This window comes from Thamnophis sirtalis, unplaced genomic scaffold (assembly GCF_051295495.1).
Source record: "Thamnophis sirtalis isolate CommonGarterSnake01/CBP01778 unplaced genomic scaffold, rThaSir2_p1.2 scaffold_1, whole genome shotgun sequence".
Taxonomy (NCBI): domain Eukaryota; kingdom Metazoa; phylum Chordata; class Lepidosauria; order Squamata; family Natricidae; genus Thamnophis; species Thamnophis sirtalis.
The window spans coordinates 108,841,532-108,864,293 of NW_028261381.1; the positions used below are offsets into that span (position 1 = coordinate 108,841,532).

A 22,762-nucleotide genomic window follows, 5' to 3' on the forward strand; every position below is an offset into this window, starting at 1 on the left:
CATACCCCTGTTCTCCAGAGATATACTGAACAATTTTGCACTCACTTTGCATCAGCAAGGTATATTACCGGGATGGCGAACCTATGGCACGTGTGCCACAGGTGGCACACGGAGCCATTTGTCAATGTACGCGAGGCATTGCCCTGTTAGCTAACCAGCACACATGCGCGTGCTGGCCAGCTGACCTCAGCCTTTTTTTGAGGCTACTTTTCACACACACACCCAGCTCCACAGGTTTTATAGCTTCCCCTGCCCACCGGAAGCCCTCCGGAGGCTTCAGGAGCTTCCCTGAAGCCTTCGGAGTGCAAAAAAACGGCCCTATGAGCAAACTGGAAGTTTGGGAACGGAATTCTGGTTTGCTTGTAGGGCTGGTTTTAGCCTTCCGGAGCCTTCAGGGACTTTCAGGAGGCTTCCCTGAAGGCTCTGGAGGATGAAAAATGGCCATACGGACTTCCGTAGGGTCATTTTTTGCCCTCCAGAGCCTTCAGGGAAGCCTCCTGAAGGTCCCTGAAGGCTCCAGAGGACTAAAAACAGGTCTGCTCCAGGAGTGCACAGCTTTTGTGACACTGTAATAAAAACAATTGTTTGGAAAAGCTCCTGGGGAAAAAAGTATGACAAGCTAGGAATTTTCTAGGAAAATAGAGACAATGTTGTGCCAAGTGACAAGTTGAGGTCTGTGGAGACTCTCCAGACAAGAAGAGACTAAGAGAGTACCCACCGGCACTTTGGCGACTCCTCATGAGGGGACCACAGGATTTGAAGGTCCTTGCAGTCATCTCATGAATTGAGCTGTTGAGAAAAAGGCATGTAGCTTTGCAGCTGCAGTGGAACCTTTGAGAACACTGGGTTGAACCAAAATCTCACCAAAATTTGGACATAATTTTAAAGTTAAAGAGAGATCTTTGGACTAGCAGTAGAAAACCCACTCAGTGAGTCACCCTTGTCTCCAGATTAAAGAAAAAGTGAAATGATTTATTTTTATTTATTTATGTCTCGCCTTTGAGTTATTTCAACTCAAGGCAGGAAATACAGATAGTCCTCAACTTACAATTCATTTGGTGATCGTTCAAAGTTACAACAGCACTGAAAAAAGAGACTTATGACCATTCTTTACGCTTGCAACCATTGCAGCATCCCCATGGTCATGTGATCAAAATTCAGGCGCTTCGCAGCTGACTCACATTTATGATCCTTGTAGTATCCTAGGGTCATGTGATCATCTTTTGTGACCTTCTGATAAGCAAAGTGTTAGGAATATAATCTAACGGTTAGGTTGGCAATATATAAATCATGTAACAATGCTATACCTGTTTCTTTAAATCATACTGTAAAATGTGATTGGTTGCTGTTTTCCTCAATCGGCCATAAGAGGGAGCCAGAATGACTGTTAGCTCTCTGTTTGTTAGATGCTGGGCTGATCTGATCTGAGTGTTTTGGAAGCTGGCTGTTAGAAAGTGCCATGAGCTATTGTAAGTTTTGCAACTGCTAGCAAACTTTGAGTACCAGACTGTTTGTATGTTTATGGACTATGTTATTTGGATTATCCCTTAACTGAAAGACATTGATGACTGACTGTCTTATCCGTGTATGACTGTTTGGACTGTTTGATGGACTCTGATACCTCTATTTCCACGGAAGTAAAAGGTTATTTAAACTGCACTGTCTCTATATGCTGGTTTGTGTGTTCTCTAACACAACTCTCACAACATTTCTCTGAACGTACTCGCTCTCCCAACGGGGAGCTTAACCTAACACAAAGCCAATGGAAAAATCAGATTCACTTAACAATCATGTTACTAATTTAAAAACTGCAGTGATTCACTGAGCAATTGTGGCAAGAAAGATAGTAAAATAGAGTACTTAATAAATGTCTCACTTTGCAACAATTTTTTTTGGCTCAATTATGGTAATAAGACTACCTGTATATGTAGTAGTATTTCCTCCTCCTTCACTCTACTGAGAGTGTGACTGACCCAAAGTCAGTCAGCTATTTTTCATGCTTAAGGTGGGACTAAAACTCAAGAGTTTCCTGGTTTGTAGCCCAGTGCCTTAGCTACTTAAAAATAGCAATAAAAAAACTTAACAAGACTTTTATCTTAAATGAACAAAGTGGTCAGTTAAATTTGAAAATTAGCATTTTGGTGAAGGTGCTTTGGAATTAATTAAATACATAAACCATACATATGTTGAAATGTTGATTGTTTAGAATTGAAGTGAAAAGACAATTGGGAGATTTTACAAAATATCCCAAATTTTCTTTATCTTTATAAAAGATAAAGGAAATTTAAGACAGAATATATAACAAAAACTGTGGAATTCTAGAAAGGGCTGCAGCATTAATACAGAAAAGGCAAAATGAAGAGGAAGGGGGCAGAGAGGAAGAAAGAAAGAAAGAAAGAAAGAAAGAAAGAAAGAAAGAAAGAAAGAAAGAAAGAAAGAGAAAGAAAGACTCCTTTTTATTTTCACCTTTTAAATTGATCCGTGACCCATCAAAACCGCACTCGACTAAGCCGCGCCCGATTAAACCGCGTTGCTGATGTCATCAACAGGGCGACAACAGCCAGCGCGGAGAAAGAAGGGCGCTTTAAATAGCGCTTTGAAAGCAAGCCGATTCAACTTAAGGTAAGGGTTAGGGTTAGGGTTAGGGTTAGGGTTAGGTTAAGGGTTAGGTTAAGGTTTAGGTTTAGGTTTAGGTTTAGGTTTAGGATTAGGTTTAGGGGGGTTAGGTTTAGGTTTAGGTGTTAATTTTAGGTTTGGGGTTTACAGCGTGCTTCTGTCTCCGTGCTGTTGTCGCCCTGTTGATGACGTCAGCTAAGCGGTTTAGTTGGACGCGGTTTAGTCGAGCACGGTTTTGTGGTGGAACCTAATTGATCTACTCTCACTTTCTGGATTACAAATTTAAAAAATGGTAACTATTAGGAAAACTGTAAAAATTGGAGAAGGGAAAAGAGAATAATTAGAACAACTAATGAAAATATTACAAAAAAATGTCTGAAGAATTTGAAGAATTATTTGAATCTCAAAAAAAAGATGGACTTCATTTGAAAAGTAAATGGAAGATTTGTAAAGCTGGAAAAAACGAAAGAAGAGGTTAAAAATTGAAGTCTGTAGGTTAATTGATTAACGAAGTAAAACAAATTAAAGACAAAGTGGAACTCTTAGAAAGTAAAAGAGGAATAATAAAAGATATGAAAAAGGTTTATACAATCTGGCATTATTGGAATTGTGATAGAAAAAACCTTGTTTGAGATTAAGAATTCTGAGGTAGACACTACAGAAAAGATTGTTCAATCTTTAACAAAATTTCTGGATATGATGTAGATGCAGAGATAGACAAATTCTACAGAAGCAATATACAACTTGCAAAACAAAGAAATATGCTAAGGGATATTCTTGTACACTTTATTAAGAAGATCAGAGACCAGGTTTTGCAGCAACATTTTAATACAAGATTAAATTAATAATGCAGATGTAATTATACCTAAAGAAATTGAAATTAGAATACTGCATAAATGAGAGCATTTTTTTTTCTGACAAGCTCATTGGGATAAATTGGAACGTGTGATTTTCACTTTTAAACAACAGATGTTTCAATTTAACTTACTTCCATAAGAAACTTCCTAGAAAAAAAAATAAAGAAATGGAAATATATAAATGTGACAAAAGGAATTATGCAATAACGAAGAATCTGAGTAAGGAGGTATCATGTTAGGAGCTACATGTATTAACTTTTCTAAATTTTTGGCATAAATGTGGATTTTAAATGCCTTATGTGTGATATAAATGGAATGCTCTTCAAAAAAAGGGAAAAAATTACTATTTGAACAAAATTGAAATGAGATGTAATTTGTAGGAAATGCATATTAGGAAAAAAAGAATACTTGCTTTATTAAAAAAAAAAAAGGTGAAGAGTTTATTTCAGTAGGAACCAAAAAGAGAAATGGAGTTCTTTTCTATATAAATCCACCATAATTGGGAACATTAGTGAAGATGGAACTTTTCAATCCACAAGGAGATATACTGCCAGAAAGGTCTATACCAGGGGTCTTCAAACTATGGCCCGTGGGCTGGATACAGCTTGACAAAGTCATTAATCCAGCCTGCGCGGGACCCCAAAGCTGCCCAGCCCACATTACTTAGCACAGGACTTAACTTCACGAGCCCCATGGGCTGGAACTGAAAGGTAAGGCCAATGTTTTTGGCCGCAGAGTGCTACTGGAGACGGGGGAGGCCAAAAATGGGCTGCGTGGAGGCCCCAGGATGCCGGTGTGTGCCCTACTTTTGGCCTCCCCCATCTCCATTAGCACTCTGCCAGCCAAAGACAGGGTGCGCAGAGGCCTCCTCGGGCCTCCATGTAGCCGGCAAAGTGTTGCAGGAGGAATGGAAGAGGGCCACCTGCTTGCCCACATGCCGGCTGGACAAGTTTCAAGTGACAAGAGATGTGTTACTTTTGGGGAGACCATGAGATTGTTTTCAGCACGCCTCTCGTCAGCCTCCGGATGTCAAATTCCCCCCACCCAGCATCAGTTCATGGGTTCCTTCTCCCCCACAGAGGAGAGGGGGGGCAGAGAGAGAGAGAGAGACAAGTGACACACAGAGACACACACATAGAGAGATGTTGATTGTAAGCTCCTTGGGGCTGAAAAGAATTGCTGCAAAATTGAGGTTCCTGAAGTAGACTCCTAAACAACTTAAAAAACGATCTAGTAAAAAGAAAAAATCAAAACATGCAAACAAAAGAAAATAAAACACTCCCAGGAGCAAAATAAATTAAAATTTGTATGTATTGTTTAATGGACTTCCAAATTGGCCACACCTACCATTACATGACCACCTAGCCATGCCCACCCAGCCGGTTCAGCCCCCCAACAGTCTGAGGGACCATGAATTGGCCCCCTGTTTAAAAGGTTTGAGGACTCCGGTCTACACAAAATAACTCTTTCGTTATTAGGTTCACCTGTCATTCATGAGATTAAGGATATATGCATAATGCCCCATGAGGTAACCTGAGCTGACAATGATTCGCTCAAAGTCACTCTGAGTCATTATAGCTGAGGATGGACTAGAACAGTTATAGTTAACCTTTTCAGCACCGAGTGCTGAAACTGGAGCACACACGCACATGCATGAGCCAGAACATCAGAACCTGGAAGAGAGCAACTGGCCGGTGCACATGCGCATGGTGGCCAGCTGCTATTCCGGTTTCTGTCATGCACACACCTTTGCGTGAAAACCAGCTGGCCGGCACGCATGCACACACTGGAACCCGGAAGAGAACAGCTGGCTGATGCGCATGCATGCTGGACTAGCTGTCTGGCACACATCCGCATGATGGAACCTGGAAGAGCAGCTGGCGAATGCACGCATGCCCACAGAGTAGGCTCTGCATGCCATCTCTGGCACGTCTGCCATAGGTTCGACATCATGGGACTAGAACTGACAGTACCAACACCTTGACTATACTGGGTCTTCATTTATTATCTCTTTGAATATAGACGTTGTTCCCAAATTGTTAAGAATGGGAAAAACTTTTTCTATTTTTTAATCTAATTGAGAGCAAAAGCAAATCTACAGGTGCTGAGATATGATAGATGTGAATTTACATTCTTTACTGTGATGTGAACTGCAATCAGGAAACAGAGGTTTTTTTTTCCCCATTTCAGTTTTACATGAAATCTTTTAACCTGGATATTTGCTTACACTGAAAGATTCTATGATTGCATTGCATATATTTATACAGGAGCAGAAAAGTAATGATTAGGTTGATAACAAATGCTGCACTTAGAACCTGTATTTCAATTTCTTCAAGTAGCTTTGCAGTCCTAGTAAATACAAATCCATTTTCATATGAGCATTTTTGGTTTAAAGTATGTTTATGCATTGCGTAAAACCTTCTTTACTGCCCTATTTATTCTGAATTCCAAAAGCTCTGATTTTACAGACATGAAACTGCTTTTAAAGCTGAAAAAAAATAATATTCAGCAACCTTTAATGTCTTAATGAGATGGAGTTTGTGATGCAGAACTATTGAGTGGTGTGAGAGGAAGAGATAGCATAGAGTAAGAGGAAGAGATGCAACAGTATTAACTTGGTGTAATGCACAGCAGAAAAATAAATTCCAATAGAAGAGAATGTATGCAGCTCAGGGTTGAACTGTCCTTGGTGCTCTCTGAGCTTGGTTGTTTGCATGCAAATGTTTCATTACCCAATTAGGTAACATCATCAGTGCTAGTTAACCAGTGCTCAATCCAAAACACCAGAGAATCCCTGGGAGCTTGGCATTCAAAAAAATCAGTAATCAATAAACACATAGAAATAAACCACATTTACACACCATTCAAGAAGCAATAAAAAGCTGCTAAGAAAACAAAAAAAAGATCATAACACATTCTTAATCAACACCCAAATAAGCAGGAATTAACATCAGATAAAGAATCGGGAAGACAATAATTAATCAAGGGACTACCAAGGAGAAAACCATGCCCATCAGCCACCTTGAGATCCATAGTTATACATTACAGGTAATCCTTGACCTACAGTTTTGTGACCTTTTGAAGTTACAACAGCACTTCAAAAAACTAGCTTATGACCATTTATCACACTTACGACCATTGCAGGATTCCCAAGTGATCAAAATTTGGATCCTTGGCAACTGACTCATATTTATGACGGTTGCGGTGTCCCGGGGTCATGTGATCACCATTTATGACCTTCTGATAAGTGAAGCCAGATACCCTTAACAACCATGTTACTAATTTAACAACTACAGTGATTGACCATAGTTTTTGGACTATAAGACGCACCAGAGTATAAGACTTTGAAGAGGCAATTTTTAAAAAAAAGGTTTTTGCACTCTACAGGCCTCCCAACCCCTCTGCATACCTCATTTTTTGCGAAAAACGGCGGGTTTGAAAAAAGTGCTCCTGGGGGTTGGGGGGCAAAAATGAGCAAAAAACAGCCCGTTTTTTTCCATAAAAACAGGACCATTTTTTTCAAAAAACAGGGAATGCATAGGTTTTGGGAGGCTTGTAGAGTGCTCGGGGGGGGGGGGGCAAAAACCAGCCCATTTTTCGCTTGTTTTTGCCCTCCCCAGCCCGGAGGAACCCTTTGCAGGCCTCCCAAAGCCTATGCACATCCATGTTTGCGAAGTGGGTGGGATTTTGGGAGGCCAAAAATGCTGTATTCAGTGTATTTCACCCTCTTTTTGAGGGGCAAAAAGGTGCGTCTTATAGTCTGAAAAATTCGGTACTTAACAACTGTGATAAGAAAAGTCATAAAATGGGGCAAAACTAACTTAACAAATGTGTCGCTTAGCAACATAAATGTTGGCCTCAGTTGTGGTCATGTATCAAAGACTACCTGTATAAATTGGACAAATAAAATAATAAAACACTAGCAGAGCAAGCTACTGTATATAAATACGAAACAAGCTCCACGCTCAGTAACACTGATGATGCTACTTAGTTGGGTCATGAAACATCTACGATCAAACAAGCAAAACCACTTAGCACTCAGGACTCCATAGAAAAATAAATTTCCCACGTCATCCAGCACAGAACCTCTAGGAATTGATCCTTTTAGGTAAAGTTTACTTCAACTGAGGATTATACAAGTGTCTTATTTTTGTTGCAGACAGGCAATCATAGAATCATTTCTGATAAAGTTGAGCTATAGTTCATTATTATGTTTGTTATTCATTTGCATTATCTGGGACAGCGCCTGTGTAAGAAGGCCCCCCGCTTCTCTCAATTGTTCCGGACTTTTCGGATCTGCAAGAGGAGGATACGAGTTACTCCCCTGTACACCTCGCCTGGACCATAGCTGGACGCCAGTTATCTTAACCACTTTGAATGCTGAGAGCCATTTGGCTCTACCTGAACTCGCACTCAGGATACTAATGACCACCTTTAAAGCACTCCATGGTAGTGGATCTGGGTACTTGAGAGACCGCCTTCTGCCGATTACCTCCCTAAACCGACCAATTAGATCGCACAGACTAGGCCTCCTCCGAATTCCATCAGCCAGTCAATGCCGACTGGCGACCACACGGAGGAGAGCCTTCTCTGCTGCTGCCCCGACCCTATGGAACGAGCTCCCCATGGAGATCCGCACCCTCACCACGATCCAGACCTTCCGCGCAGCCCTCAAGATCTGGCTCTCCCAGCAGGCCTGGGAATAGGTTTCCAATCACCCGCCCGAGTGTTTGATTGCTGAATGAAAGTTGTGTTTTATTATTTTTCTTTTGTTCACTATTTGTTTGTTTTGACCTTGCACTTCCCCTCCCCTGTGGTTGTAAGCCGCCCTGAGTCCCCTCAGGGAAAAGGGCGGCATATAAATCCCAATAAACCTCAAACCTCAAACCTCACTTTAACAACTGCGCAATCTATCCTTTCTTGCTTTTTCTCCCCCTTTTTTTTCTCTTTCTTTGTATGTGATATGTATGTGATATGTATGTAATTGAGTGAATGACCCCACTTTTTATTGCCATTATTGTTGTATTCTGTGTTTTTAATTATTACATGGGGACTGCTTGGATGAGTGAATGAGTATGTTTGATTCAGAGGACCTGCCGAGGAATGCGGGAGTCATTGGGGTGGTCGGGGGGACTACGGACACGGGAGTGGGCCGGAGCATCATGGTTGTAACAGGGAGGGGCAGATATGGCGGGGACTTTAGGGCTGGCCATTACCAGGGAAGGAGGGCTCGCTACGTTATAGAGATCCCTCCTTCCGGCCCTACGAGTCCCACTCCAAGGCCAGATGGCGCGAGTAATCAGGACCCTGGTCTCAGGCTGCTGTCGCTAAATGCCAGGTCTGTAGTTCACAAGGCTCCCCTCGTCTGGGACTTAATTTTAGACGAGAGGGCAGACCTGGCATGTATTACTGAAACCTGGCTGGGCCCGGAGGGAGGAGTCCCCCTCGTAGAGATGTGCCCAGAAGGATTTCAGGTGCTCCATCAGCCGAGAGCTCAGGGAAGGGGTGGCGGTGTGGCTATTGTTATCCGAGAGTCTCTAGTACCTCATAGGATCCCTGCTCCGGAGCTTGTTGGGTGTGAGTCCCTGCTGGTGAAGTTGGACCTCAAGGGTCAAGTGGGTTTGCTGTTAATGTACCTGCCTCCCAACAGCGTTGCAGCAGCCCTTCCCTCGCTCCTCGAGTCGGTAGCCGAGCTGGCAATTGAGTTCCCCAGGCTTATGGTTCTGGGGGATTTCAATTTGCCTTCGCTCGGTGAACACTCTGATGGGGCGCAGGAGTTCATGGCTTCCATGACAGCCATGGGCTTGACCCAAGTAATTCGGGGCCCAACCCACTCAGTGGGTCACATGCTCGACCTCGTATTTCTCTCGGAGCAGTGGACTTGTGATCTTGGTCTGAGGGGTAATGAGATCATACCCCTGTCGTGGTCAGACCACTGCCTACTGAGGCTTGACTTTCGGAGACCAAACCCCCACTGTAGGGAGGAGGAACCGACCAGGTGGTTCCGCCCCAGGCGACTTATGGACCCCTTGAGGTTCCAGACGGAGCTTGGGGTTATTCCTGATACCCTCGCCCACAGTCCGGTGGAGACTCTGGTTGCTGCCTGGAACTCAGCAGTGACGGAGTCTCTTGACCGGATTGCGCCACTACGGCCGCTCCGAGGTAGTGGATTCCGGAGGCCACCTTGGTTCACCGAGGAACTCCGGGAAAGGAAGCGCCGGAAGAGACGCCTAGAGCACTTATGGAGATCCAATAAATCCGAATCGAACCGAGCACTTCTAACATCGTGCATCAAGGAATACATCAGGGCAATTAGGACGGCGAAAAGAGCTTATATTGCCACCTTGATTGCCTCTGCTGAGTCGCGCCCAGCCGCCCTGTTCAGGATAACCCGCTCCCTCCTAAATAGGAGGGATACGGGGGATCCCCTGCAGGGTAGGGCTGAGGATTACGTCCAGTTTCTAGTGGACAAAGTTGCTTGGTTTCGGTCGGACTTGGACTCCGATTCCGCAGATCCAGCCGAGGCACAAGGGGATAATCTGGTAGACCATCGCTGGGTTGAGTTTCAGGATGTTGCTCCTGAGGATGTGGACAAGGCCATGAGAGCTGTGAGTGCCTCCACATGTGTACTGGACCCGTGCCCCTCCTGGCTGGTTGCTAACAGCAGGGAGGTGACACGGGGCTGGATCCAGGCGGTTGTTACCGCCTCCCTTTGGGAGGGGGTCTTTTCCCCCGCACTTAAAGCGGCGGTGGTGAGACCCCTCCTGAAGAAACCATCTTTGGATCCAGCCGTTCTTAACAATTATCGTCCAGTCTCCAACCTCCCCTTTGTGGGGAAGGTTGTTGAGAAGGTGGTGGCCTTTCAGCTCCAGCGGTCCTTGGAGGAAGCTAGTTATCTTGACCCATTCCAGTCCGGCTTCAGGCCTGGCTACAGCACAGAAACCGCTTTGGTCGCATTGACCGATGACCTCTGGAGAGCCAGGGACGGAGGCCACGCCTCCATCCTGGTTCTCCTTGACCTCTCAGCGGCTTTCGATACCATCGACCATGGTATCCTTCTGCGACGACTGCGGGAGGTGGGGGTGAGAGGCACTGTTTTGCGGTGGTTCTCCTCTTACCTCTCGGACAGGTCGCAGTCAGTGTTAGTTGGAGGGCAGAGATCGACCCCTAGGCCCCTAACATACGGGGTGCCGCAGGGTTCGGTCTTGTCCCCCCTACTTTTCAACATCTACATGAAACCGCTGGGCGAGATCATTCGGCGGCACGGGATAAAATACCACCAGTATGCGGACGATACTCAGTTGTATCTGTCCGCCCCGTGCCAACTCAATGAAGCGGTGGACGTGATGAACCAGGGCCTTGAAGCTGTTAGGGACTGGATGAGGGCTAACAAACTTGTGCTCAACCCAGATAAGACTGAGTGGCTGTTGTGTTTCCCTCCCACTAATTCGGCAAGTGTTCCATCTCTCAGGCTGGGGGGTCAAACACTACACCCCTCAGACAGGGTCCGCAACTTGGGAGTCCTCCTGGACCCACAGCTGATTTTGAACACCATTTGTCAGCTGTGACCAGGGGGGCATTTGCCCAGGTTCGCCTGGTGCACCAGTTGCGCCCCTACCTGAACCGGGAGGCTCTCACAAGTCACTCGCGCCCTTGTGACCTCTAGCCTGGAATACTGCAATGTGCTCTACATGGGGCTGCCCTTGAAGAGTATTCGGCGACTTCAGCTAGTCCAGAATGCGGCCGCGCGAGCGATTGTGGGTGCACCTCGCTTCACCCACATAACACCTATCCTCCGCGAGCTGCACTGGCTACCTGTCGATCTCCGGATACGCTTCAAGGTGCTACTTGTCACCCATAAAGCCCTTCATGGTAGTGGATCTGGGTACTTGAGAGACCGCCTACTGCCAATCACCTCCACGCGACCAATTAGATCCCATAGATTAGGCCTCCTCCGAGTTCCATCCGCCGGTCAATGCCGACTGGCAACTATACGGAGGAGAGCCTTCTCGGTGGCAGCTCCGACCCTATGGAACGATCTCCCCGTGGAGATTCGTACCCTCACCACCCTCCAGACTTTCCGCACAGCCCTTAAAATCTGGCTATCCCGTCAGGCCTGGGGCTAAAGACTGTAACCCACCCGAATGGTATGAATGTTGTGCTTTTAATTATGTACTGTTTTACGTGTTAAATGTTTGTTCCCCCCCCCTTTCGAGTTGTAAGCCGCCCTGAGTCCCCCCAAGGAAAAGGGCAGCATATAAATAAACTCTCAATCAATCAATCATTCTGTACGTAAAGTTCATATACAGAATACAAATGAAAAGTGAATAGACATTCTATGCAGGTTGAAGCATAGGCCTTGCTTTACATAAATTAGCTAATCGCAGCTATTCAGATATTTAATTTTTGAACTGTAACCTTCAGATTATTTTTACAATTGTGGAATGTATCATATGTATGTATATTTTTATCTATTCATAGCTTAAATATTATGGACACAATAACCAATTCCCTACTCCGGCATACTGGACTGAATCAAGTTTTGTACATTGTAGAATTTCACTTGTGATAGGGAGCGGTGGATGGTTTCAATTGATGAAAATTCCAAGAAGGTAGACAGCACTCTGCAAAAATAGTTCACCTCTTTCTTCCACCACAAAACTTAGAACATAAAAGAAGCCCAACTAGATTGAACAAAGGGTCATTTAAATCCTGCTTATTTTTTGCAGTGGCTAATCGGAGGCCATTGGGGTAGTCATGAACAAGAAATGATATATCCTTCTCCCATGGTTGTTACTTTGAGCCTAGAATTTGGAAATGTATTGACCAGAGCCCAGAGGTAATACTCAAGATTAGACCTTCATATATACCCGTACTTCATCAATTGATTCAGTCCCCTTTTAAAGCTACTCAAGTTAGTAATCCATCCCATTTTTTGAGAGAATGAATTCTGCAGATAAATTAGACAACATGTGAAAAATACCTTTATTTGAATTCTCCTTCAAATTAGGTTCATTGGTTCTCTGGTCCTAAGCTTTTGGGAAAGAAAAATTCTCCTTGTGCATTTTTGCCATATCATGTTTGATTTTAAATACTTCTATCACATACCTATTGACCAATCATTTCAAGAGTTTCCTCCATTTATTCTTGAATTCCGTGTATTTTGCTTGCAGAACAGCAAGTCTAAAGGGCAACCATTGCTATTACAATAGTGTGGGATATTTCGATGTACTTCTGGGTTGAAAAGATTGAAAGGTGACATCACTATGATTCGGGGGATGCCCAGTTGGAGGCTCTGTCCCTGTTAAGTTGCCCACTGAAGTAGTAGCCATTTATCTACACACGGCCACCTGCTTTTGAGCTGAGTTGGCAGAAGCTGGAGGGTGACGAAAGCTCATCTCATCCTTAGCAGTAACCAGGTCTTGAACATGAGTCTGCCAATCTTCAGCCCAACATCCTACCCTCGTGAGCCACCATGCTCTTTAGTGCAACCATTGTACTCTAGCCTTCCTATCCATTCCTATTTTAGTTACTCAAGATGTCCCAGTAAAGAAATACAGAAAAGACATCTTGGCTTTACCCACAACTAAAGAAGCAATAATTTCACAAGAATAGATTTTTCCTCTCTCTTGTACCAGTTGCAGTATTCATTGGAATATTATAGGCTATCTCTCAGCCCGACTAAAGACTATAAGCATGCATATGTGCAAAATAGGTTTTTTTTCTCATTAGTATTAAGGAAATAAAATTGTATTTCTTTAATCTCCTTAATAGATGCTGCAATCCCGTAGTTATATATTCTACCATATAGATCTACTTCATTGTTTGAATGGATTGGCATGGTAGTTCTTCTCTATCCTTGAACACTGAAAGGAAATGTGTGCAGAATACTCTTGAAACACAGCTGAGCCACCTATCTAACCTCAAATTGAGAGGAATGCAATGATGCGAAAGCTGATGAAAGCCAGCCAGAATAGCTTAATGAGAATTAGATTTTGTGATTATGAAGTGGTAACAATATGCAGCAATGCTATGCATCAGAGGAAACAGAACATCCCAATATAACTGGCTTTTGCTAAAGTTGTTGGAAGATATTTCTAAATTAAAAACCAATTTAAAAATCCAATTCAATCAATTAAAAATGTCAAGTAAAGTTGCAAGGCCATTTTGCTTAGTTAAAGTGTTATATCCTCCAAAGTTTAAATATACTGAATTAAATACAGATTGTCTGTTATGGACTCTACTCAGAGAACATGATTTCTGAAGGACTGATTGATTTCCTACTCTGAACCCTGAAAATCTATCATGAAAATTTGGAAGATCCTCTGGAATGTGACAGGTAACAGTTTTTATTATTTAGTGTATGGCATTTGTACATCGAGAATCAGGGAGTCTACAATGTTATTACAGAGTAGTTTGGCTGCCTAAGATGCTAGTTCGTTTAGTTCATGCTTGTGCACTACCCAGGGTGCAACATAGGGGTGGTGGGTGGGGGTAAGCTGCACACAGAGGCAACAGTGAGGGGGCACAGGGAACCAGCCAAATATCATCATAAACAATAACACTGTTCTCCACAAGCAGCATCTGCTGTCAGTATCTGCTGTCCTTAGATCCTTTGAATGGATAAGCAACTGTGAATCCCATTCACAATACTTTACATTTGTCATGCTAAATGTAATACAGAAAACAATCTTATCACTTGTGCTCAATAAATATGTAGTTTTTTCTTATTTTTGCTTATCTCAATGGATAAACCTTTGATTCTGTTTAGAATGGGCAAAGTCTAAGGGGCAGGGTAGAGGCCACTGGAACCCATCCACTCAAAATAGCAAGCCCAAAATATTCTGGTTTTTCTTCATATTTTAAGACTGAAATTCTTTCTTCTTCCATTCTTGCCTCTAAAGCCACCTTTATTTCCTGAACCATTTTGGGGGAATTTAATCTACAGCAGCAGATCTGGACTGCAAGCCTTCAGATAGCTACGACATGGCATCTACATCTTTTAAAATCTTTTGTCATTTTAATCTGTTTTTATTATTTTTCTGTTTTTTACACTATAAGCTGCTCAGTCATCATGAACCACAAGACGAGCAGCATATAAATTTAATAAGTGTAAGGTAAAACGGAAACATTACAAGTCCTATAAATATGCTATTTCCATCTTTAAATCCTACCAAACTGCCAAGCTTATGTACAATCAACTCCAAAAATATGAATTCTGGATTGGTTTAGAGGGGCAACAGCAGAAATGGAATCCAAAAGCTGCATCCATTTTAATCCTAATTATTAAAAATGGGGGGGGGATCCAAAATGTGACAATTTTATCACCAAAATTTGCCAGTGCAGAATGCTGAGAAGTGAGATTGCTCAATCCTGGTTTATACTTTAATATGTTGTGTAAATCTATTCAATAAATTATAGTTACACCCAACCTGGCTTAATGCGTGAACTCAGAATCTCAGTATGAACTGGAAAATATATTAAAAGGTGTTTTTTTCTTTTAAGAATACCCAGCGTATAAAATCACCACTCAATATGTTTAACTAAAGAGCATTTATTTTATTTTTCACTATGATTTTTCACTGCCTCCAAGTAATACTACTGATCTCCCCTTCTCTGAGGAGTACATATAGCAACGGTGGCAAAGGAGATGTGAATAATCTTTAGGACCTTGAACAAAATAAACTAAGGAACGTGAAAAATTAAAAATTAAACTTCTGTAAAAGACGTTTTCTTCTGGAATTGAACAAGTCTCTTACAGCTCTAACTGACTCAGTCCTAGTCATAGGTTTATAAGAATGAACAGTGGACTACAATACAAGACTTTCACTACAGAATGCTGTACACACCTGATGTTCACACCCGCCCTCAGTGCCCCATTATTTGCTTGCTTGCTGAGCTTGTCTGCGGAGAAGAACATAGATCTTCTCCTTTATCCAATCTTTATTGTACGGCTGGTATGTCTGAGTATCAGCACGATAGCTGGTAGGAAAAAAATAGATAATATTTTTAATATTGCTGTTCATCATACATTTCTGTAAAACATTTTCTTAAAACCAGTGTAATTCTCAACATTTTGAAATCCCCTATTTCCAAGAACAATTATTCTGTCTTTCTGAAGATTAACAATTATTTCCTTGAATGTAATTCTATAACAATGTTGAGGAAGAAATTAAGCACACACTATATTCATTCTAATAAAACCAACACTTTAACTCCTTTAAAAAAAAAAGCTTAAGATCTTTGAATTTTATTGTAGACATACACCATCAATATAGTATAGTATGTCATAAAAGGTGCAGTATTAGATGTATAATTTAGACTGTTAAAGAGGAATATATTTGTTTACTTAAAAATCTTATACAAGTCTGTATATATTTATATATTTACTTGCCCAATCTGTAAAATATAATTCTGGGCAGTTAGCAATATGACATGAATGCCCTCTGGTGGCTTCCTAAAATCTAAACACTCTATGACAAAAAAGGGGAAAAAAGAAAAAGAAAAATATTAGCTATCTTTTTAAGGAAAGTGCTGTTTAAAGTTGTTCTGCCTTTACAAAGGAATACATTTTGAAAGGTCCACTATCACAACACTGGAGTTAGCAATCAGTATACTCCACTACTCCATGGTTTCCATAATCTTCTAATTAAATGGGTAATGTTGCTTAGAAATTCATAATAAAGTATCACCAATATGTCAATGACACCCAACTTTATTTCTTCACAAGAGAATTCAGTAAGACAATAGAAGTGTTGAAACAATAATAATGGAGAGGTCTGACTAGAAAACCAATTTTACTACAGGTAAAATGGAAGTACTTGATGTTAGATGCTCAACAAAGGAAGTAAGGCTTTATTCTTTATTAATCAGAAAATTCTTACTCAGGGAATGCTGCCTGATCTTGACCTTAATATGGATGCTCAAATTTACAGTGTTAAGTTGTTGCTCCTCTAAAATATAAACTCACTGTGATTATGCATGCTATTGCAATATGCACATAAACAACATTATTCTAATGTTACAAATCTTGAACCTGATTTGGAAACTTCCACTTGTTTAGAGCATGACCACCAAAATATAAACTATATACTATTCTGAATATATACACTTTGTCTATGCACTGACTTTCAGTGAGCAACTGGGCTCAAATTAATGGACTAGTTGTACTGACTGTGCAGCAATCTGGAACTGAAAGGGCAAAGGACATTTGAAGGGATACTTAAGGTATTGCGTATACCTGTGACAAAGTCCTTAAATGAGCTAGGCTTATTTTAAGGAGATTTCAAAAGATGTGACACGTGCCCTCCAAATTAACTTTTTTTTTCTGTGAATCCAGACTGCTCCACAGCTCTACTAAAAAGATATATGCAAAGAAATGCCTCCTCCAATATGAAGCTGGCTAAAATCCAAGAATCTCAAGAGTACCTAGTCCAAATGTCTACACTAGAAGACTTCAATATAATGATCAGGTAAAAGTCTCAACTATGATACATCTCCTCCAGGGGATTTTTCGTTCAGCTGATAAAACTGCACAATTTATATCATTCTGGGAAATCTTTTCCTTTTAAGACTTTATAATATTCTGTACTGTTACATCAGTCCTTTTTAAAGTAGTACATAAAATCAACTCCCTCATAAAAGTATACCAGTGAATTAGTACAATATGAAATACGGATGGATGTATTCCTAAATAATTTCACTGTTCTAATACTTGTTGCTATTTCTCTTTATACTGAGATTATTCAATAAAGAACTGTTGACATCCCATTAGGATTAGATTGTATTTATAAAACATACATAAGGTGAGAGAGGACTTATCACAAGTAGTTTTTATCTCACAGCAGAAAACTATACACCCAAGATATACTTAACTTTGATTCACATAAGTTTTTGTTAACTCTTTATTAACTATTTCCCTCATATCCTATTTATTCCATGAACTTTTGTTGCATTCATGGAATTAAGGTTATTAAGGAATTAATCAAGTCGACAAATTGGAAATATCCTCCATGTAAACATTCTTTGTAGAGCCAGTTTGGTGTTATGCTTAACAGGCTAGAAACTGAGAGACTGAGTTCTAAATTTTGTTATAGGGACAAAGTCAGCTGAGTGACTTTGGGCCAGTCACTATCTCTCAGCCCTGGGAATAAAGCAATGACATCACCATCACCGTCACCATAAAAAAAAACTGGTCAAGAAAACTGCAGGGATTAGGCCAGGCAGTCACCAGGAATCAAAAGTGCAAAAAAAAAAAGGGGGGGGGCATTAAACATCAGTAGCAATCGCCATTTCCCGCTACATGATAGGTATAAGCTGTGGAATTCTAGTATTTTGACAATAGCCCCAACACGTTAACACTGAATGCAATCCAAATCAGGATTTTGTACTCCATCGTCAGCTAATTTTAGGCTTGTAATAAATTATAAGCTAGCTAAGCATTGGTTCTACAATGGTGAATGAAAATTAAGAGGGGATTTTGTGAGATGGGTGGTGGTATTAATTTGATAAATAAATACCTTCTAGATAATCAAAGCAATATCAGTAAATTATATGTTTCAAAAACATATTTATATTTACAGTAATACACATCAAATATATCTCATATTCAAGAAGCAGAAGAATAGACCAGTAACATTAAAGGCTAATTACCTATGTGCAAACCAGCATATGTACAGTGGGGCAAAAAAGTATTTAGTCAGCCACCAATCGTGCAAGTTCTCCCACTTAAAAAGTTGAGAGAGGCCTGTAATTGACATCATAGGTAGACTTCAACTATGAGAGACAAAATGAGAAAACAAATCCAGACAATTACATTGTCTGATTTGGAAAGACTTTTTTTGCAAATTATGGTGGAAAATAAGTAGTTTAGTTTAGTTTTGGTTTATTTGTATGCTGCCCTTCTCCAGGAGGGACTCAGGGCGGTGAACAACTCAAAGGGGAAAGGGAACATAAACAACAGTACACATAATTAAAATACACGAAAATCACACAGCCATACCAGTCGAGAGGGGAGGGGAACTCATCAACCCCAGGCCTGCCGGCACAGCCAGGTTTTGACGGCTTTCCGGAAGGCCTGGAGAGGTGAGGGTCCGGATCTCCGCGGGGAGTTCATTCCAAAGGGCCGGAGCTGCTACAGAGAAGGCCCTCCCCCGGGTAGTAGCCAGATGGCATTGGCTGGTGGACGGAACCCGGAGGAGGCCGACCCTGTGAGATCTGACGGTTCTTTGGGAGGTAATTGGCAGCAGGCGGTCTCTCAAGTACCCAGGTCCAATACCATGAAGGGCTTTATAAGTTACGACTAGCACTTTGAAGCGTATCTGGAGACCGATCGGTAGCCAGTGCAGCTCGCAGAGGATAGGTGTAACGTGGGTGTACCGAGGTGCACCCAAAATCGCTCGCGCGGCTGCATTCTGGACGAGTTGAAGTCTCCGAATACTCTTCAAAGGCTGCCCCATGTAGAGCGCATTGCAGTAGTCCAGTCTTGAGGTCACGAGGGCGTGAGTGACTGTTGCGAGTGCCTCCCGGTTCAGGTAGGGGCGCAACTGGTGCCCCAGGCGAACCTGGGCAAATGTCCCCCTGGTCACAGCCGACAGGTGATGTTCTAAAGTCAGCTGTTCTAAAGTATTTGGTCACCTACAAACAAGCAAGATTTCTGGCTCTCACAGACCTGTAATTTCTTCTTTAAGGGGCTCTGTATTAATGGCCCGTTTGAACTTGTTAGCAGTATAAAAGGCAACTGTCCACAACCTCAAACAGTCGCACTCCAAACTCCACTATGGTGAAGACCAAAGAGCTGTCGAAGGACACCAGAAACAAAATTGTAGACCTGCACCAGGCTGGGAAGATTGAATCTGCAATAGGCAAGCAGCTTGATGTGAAGAAATCAACTGTGGGAGCAATAATTAGAAAATGGAAGACATACAAGACCACTGATAATCTCCCTCGATCTGGGGCTCCATGCAAGATCTTACTCTGTGGGGTCAAAATGATCACAAGAACGGTGAGCAAAAATCCCAGAACCACATGGGGGAATCTAGTGAATGACCTGCAGAGAACTGGGACCAACGTACCAAAGGCTACCATCAGTAACACACTACGCTGCCAAGGACTCAGATCCTGCAGTGCCAGACATGTCCCCCTGCTTAAGATAGTACATGTCCGGGCCGGTCTGAAGTTTGCTAGAGAGCATTTGGATAATCCAGAAGAGGATTGGGAGAATGTCATATGGTCAGATGAAACCAAAGTAGAACTGTTTGGTAGAAACACAACTCGTCGTGTTTGGAGGAGAGAGAATGCTGAGTTGCAGCCAAAGAACACCATACCTACTGTGAAGCACAGGGGTGGCAACATCGTGCTTTGGGGATGTTTCTCTGCAAAGGGACCAGGACAACTGATCCGTGTACAGGAAAGAATGAATGGGGCCATGTATCCTGAGATTTTGAGTGCAAACCTCCTTCAGCAAAGGCATTGAAGATGAAACGTGGCTGGGTCTTTCAGCATGACAATGATCCCAAACACACTGCCTAGGCAACGAAGGAATGGCTTCGTAAGAAGCATTTCAAGGTCCTAGAGTGGCCTAGCCAGTCTCCAGATCTCAACCTCATAGAAAACCTTTGGAGGGAGTTGAAAGTCTGTGTTGCCCAGCGACAGCCCCAAAACATCACTGCTCTAGAGAAGATCGGCATGGAGGAATGGGCCAACATACCAGCAACAGTGTGTGTGCCAACCTTGTGAAGACTTACAGAAAACATTGGACCTCTGTCATTGCCAACAAAGGCTATATAACAAACTATTGAGATGAACTTTTGATATTGACCAAATACTTATTTTCCACCATAATTTGCAAAAAAAATTCTTTCCAAATCAGACAATGTGATTGTCTGAATTTGTTTTCTTTTTGTCTTTCATAATTGAGGACTACTTATGATGTCAATTACAGGCCTCTCTCCTCTTTTTAAGTGGGAGAATTTGCACAATTGGTGGCTGACTAAATACTTTTTTGCCCCACTGTATATATAACTGTAGAAGTAAAATTGTAGATGTTAAATTATATGATACATACACAAGGCAGCTAAGGTCAGCCAAATCATCGATGAAATCAAATAACTGGCTAATATCATATGTAATGGAAGGGCTGTTAGGATTCATTCTCTTCAGGTGTTCTTCATACATTTTACAGACTCCTAAAAAAGAAAAGAATGGCGTTTAGCAGTTACATTACACATTTGTGCTATCTAATTGTCAGAGTACTTGAATGTTAAAAAGTACAAAGAAGCAATTTGAAGAGAAATATGCTAACACTAGGAATAAATGTTAATTCATCTATTTGTGAGTGGATAAATACAAATACCTTCACAATTTTGTATAAGAATTGCAAGAAAAGTGAGTAAGATATAGATTCATCATTTTCAACCTTCTAAATCATAGTAAATATTATGTAATCTAGATATTGCCTCATTATTCTGCATGACTGACTATAGTGCCCAAAGCTGAGGGATATTGGGGTTCATAAGATATCCTTGTGTCAAACTGCTAGAGCAGGAGTCATCAATGACATTTACTTCATTAATCTAATAAAAAGTACAGACTTTACAATTATGCAATGTTTTCAATTTGATTTAAAAGCAGTGTTTCTAAGTACACAGAAGCAGCTTTCTGAAATTAACTACAGGTAGTCCTTGACTTATGACCACAATTGAGCCCAAAATCTGTTGTTAAATGAAACATTTTTAAAGTGAATTTTGCCCCATTTTATCATCTTTCTTGCCTTGGTTGTTAGGGAATCACTGCAGATGATAAGTTAGTAACCCAGTTGTTAAGTGAATGTGGCTTGCCCATTGACTTTGCTTGTCAGAAGGTCACAAAAGGTGATCACATGTCTTGGGACATAGTAACAGTCATAAATACGAACCAGTTGCCAAGCATCTGAAGTTTGATCACATGATCATGGGGATGCTGGAAAGGTCGTAACTGTGAAAAATGGTTATCAGTATGGTCAGTGCTGTTGCAACTTTGAACGGCCACTAAACAAACTGTAATAAGTTGAAGGCTACCTGTATTATTTTAGTTGGCACATGGTACAAGAATACAAGATTTATTAGCTATTTTCCTTTAAAACTCATTTAAAGTTTTTTAAAAATTACCTTCCATACATTCATTTACAGATTCATAATCTGCGTAAGTCCTGCCTTCAGGCCGTTTGGTAGGCTGAACAAGCAGAATTGTATGAGACTGAAAAGGAAAGACAACAATCTTAAAAGGGCATCAACAATAATTGTCAAAAAGTTAGATCTGCCAAATGCAAATATTTTTGTTCCTGTGCACAAATTTTTATATACAGAAACTAAGGTCGTTTTATTCTGATGCATACATACTACGGGAAGATTCATCCTTCCATTTCAGCGATAGTCCCGCCCCCCAACCAATAGCTCTCGACCTATTTTTCCAGTACAATTATATATATTTTTTAAAAACCACTGTAAAACTCCACCGATTATAATTCGACTGTTACTACTCCTATTCGTTTTATCATCGGAAATGTTTTCGACTGTTTTGTCTATAATCCATTAAAAAAAAAACAGGTGATAAAACGTTCCAAAACATTCCCTTCTGCTTGAAGGGAACCGTTACTTCTCTTCTCTGTTCAAGGCGGGCCTTTTCCTTTGGGGGTTTGGCAAATACAACGAAGGCCAAGGGGACACCCCCCCCCCAAAAAAAAGTCTTCTGGGAAACTCCGGAGTTGGATGGGGCGCTGGCTGGCATCGCCTTTCCGAGTAGGCCCCCCTGAACATCCCTTCCGAGAGCAGGTTGGTCCTTCTGTCCCAATATTGGAAATATTGTAGGGAATATTGTGAGAGGGAAAGGGGGGGGGAATCCCAGTTAACGGGCCGACCTCCCATCGCCGCCATGGCCACCTCAGGCCCACTGCGAAGGAGTAACGAGACGAAGGTGTTTTATTCACGTGGAGGCCCCAGCTTATTTATTTATTATTATTTTTGCAAATAATTTCAGCCCGCCTTTTCAGGCCTCAGCCTCATAAAACGACGACCACCCGCGCTTTATCTCCTTCGACTCACCATGGCGACTCGTTCCGCTCGGCTCAGGCGCGAAGCACAAACTCCCCACGACGCTTCTTACCACAATGCACCGCGGCTGCCGGATGCAGGGCACCTAGTCTTACGTGCGTTGTAAACCCCTCCCGTACCTCGGGTTGAAACCATAGAGACGCCGTTGCTTTCGCTCTCCGATTTCAGAAGCTAGAGAGGCCTCTATGCTTGTCCCGCGAG

The 22,762-nt window shown here is 41.9% G+C and overlaps 1 protein-coding gene across 1 annotated transcript; it reads right to left on the minus strand.

Moving 5' to 3' along the window:
* Window positions 1–15,011: 15,011 nt before the first annotated feature.
* On the minus strand, window positions 15,012–22,707 carry ERH (ERH mRNA splicing and mitosis factor). The gene is made up of 4 exons (XM_014060260.2): window positions 22,553–22,707; window positions 21,620–21,707; window positions 20,539–20,659; window positions 15,012–15,455 (listed from the first exon to the last, which is right to left on the minus strand). The coding sequence occupies exons 1-4, from the start codon at window positions 22,553–22,555 to the stop codon at window positions 15,353–15,355; spliced, it is 315 nt and encodes a 104-aa protein (XP_013915735.1). The 5' UTR covers window positions 22,556–22,707; the 3' UTR covers window positions 15,012–15,352.
* Window positions 22,708–22,762: the final 55 nt, after the last annotated feature.

What these genes read in the sequence shown, in the direction of transcription:
- ERH (XM_014060260.2), bottom strand. An exon ending in TGTAAATGAATGTATGGAAG is followed by an intron (nt 20,660 to 21,619) that starts GTAATTTTTAAA and finishes TTTCTTTTTTAG; the next exon opens with GAGTCTGTAAAATGTATGAA. An exon ending in GCTGACCTTAGCTGCCTTGT is followed by an intron (nt 15,456 to 20,538) that starts GTATGTATCATA and finishes TTTTCCTACCAG; the next exon opens with CTATCGTGCTGATACTCAGA.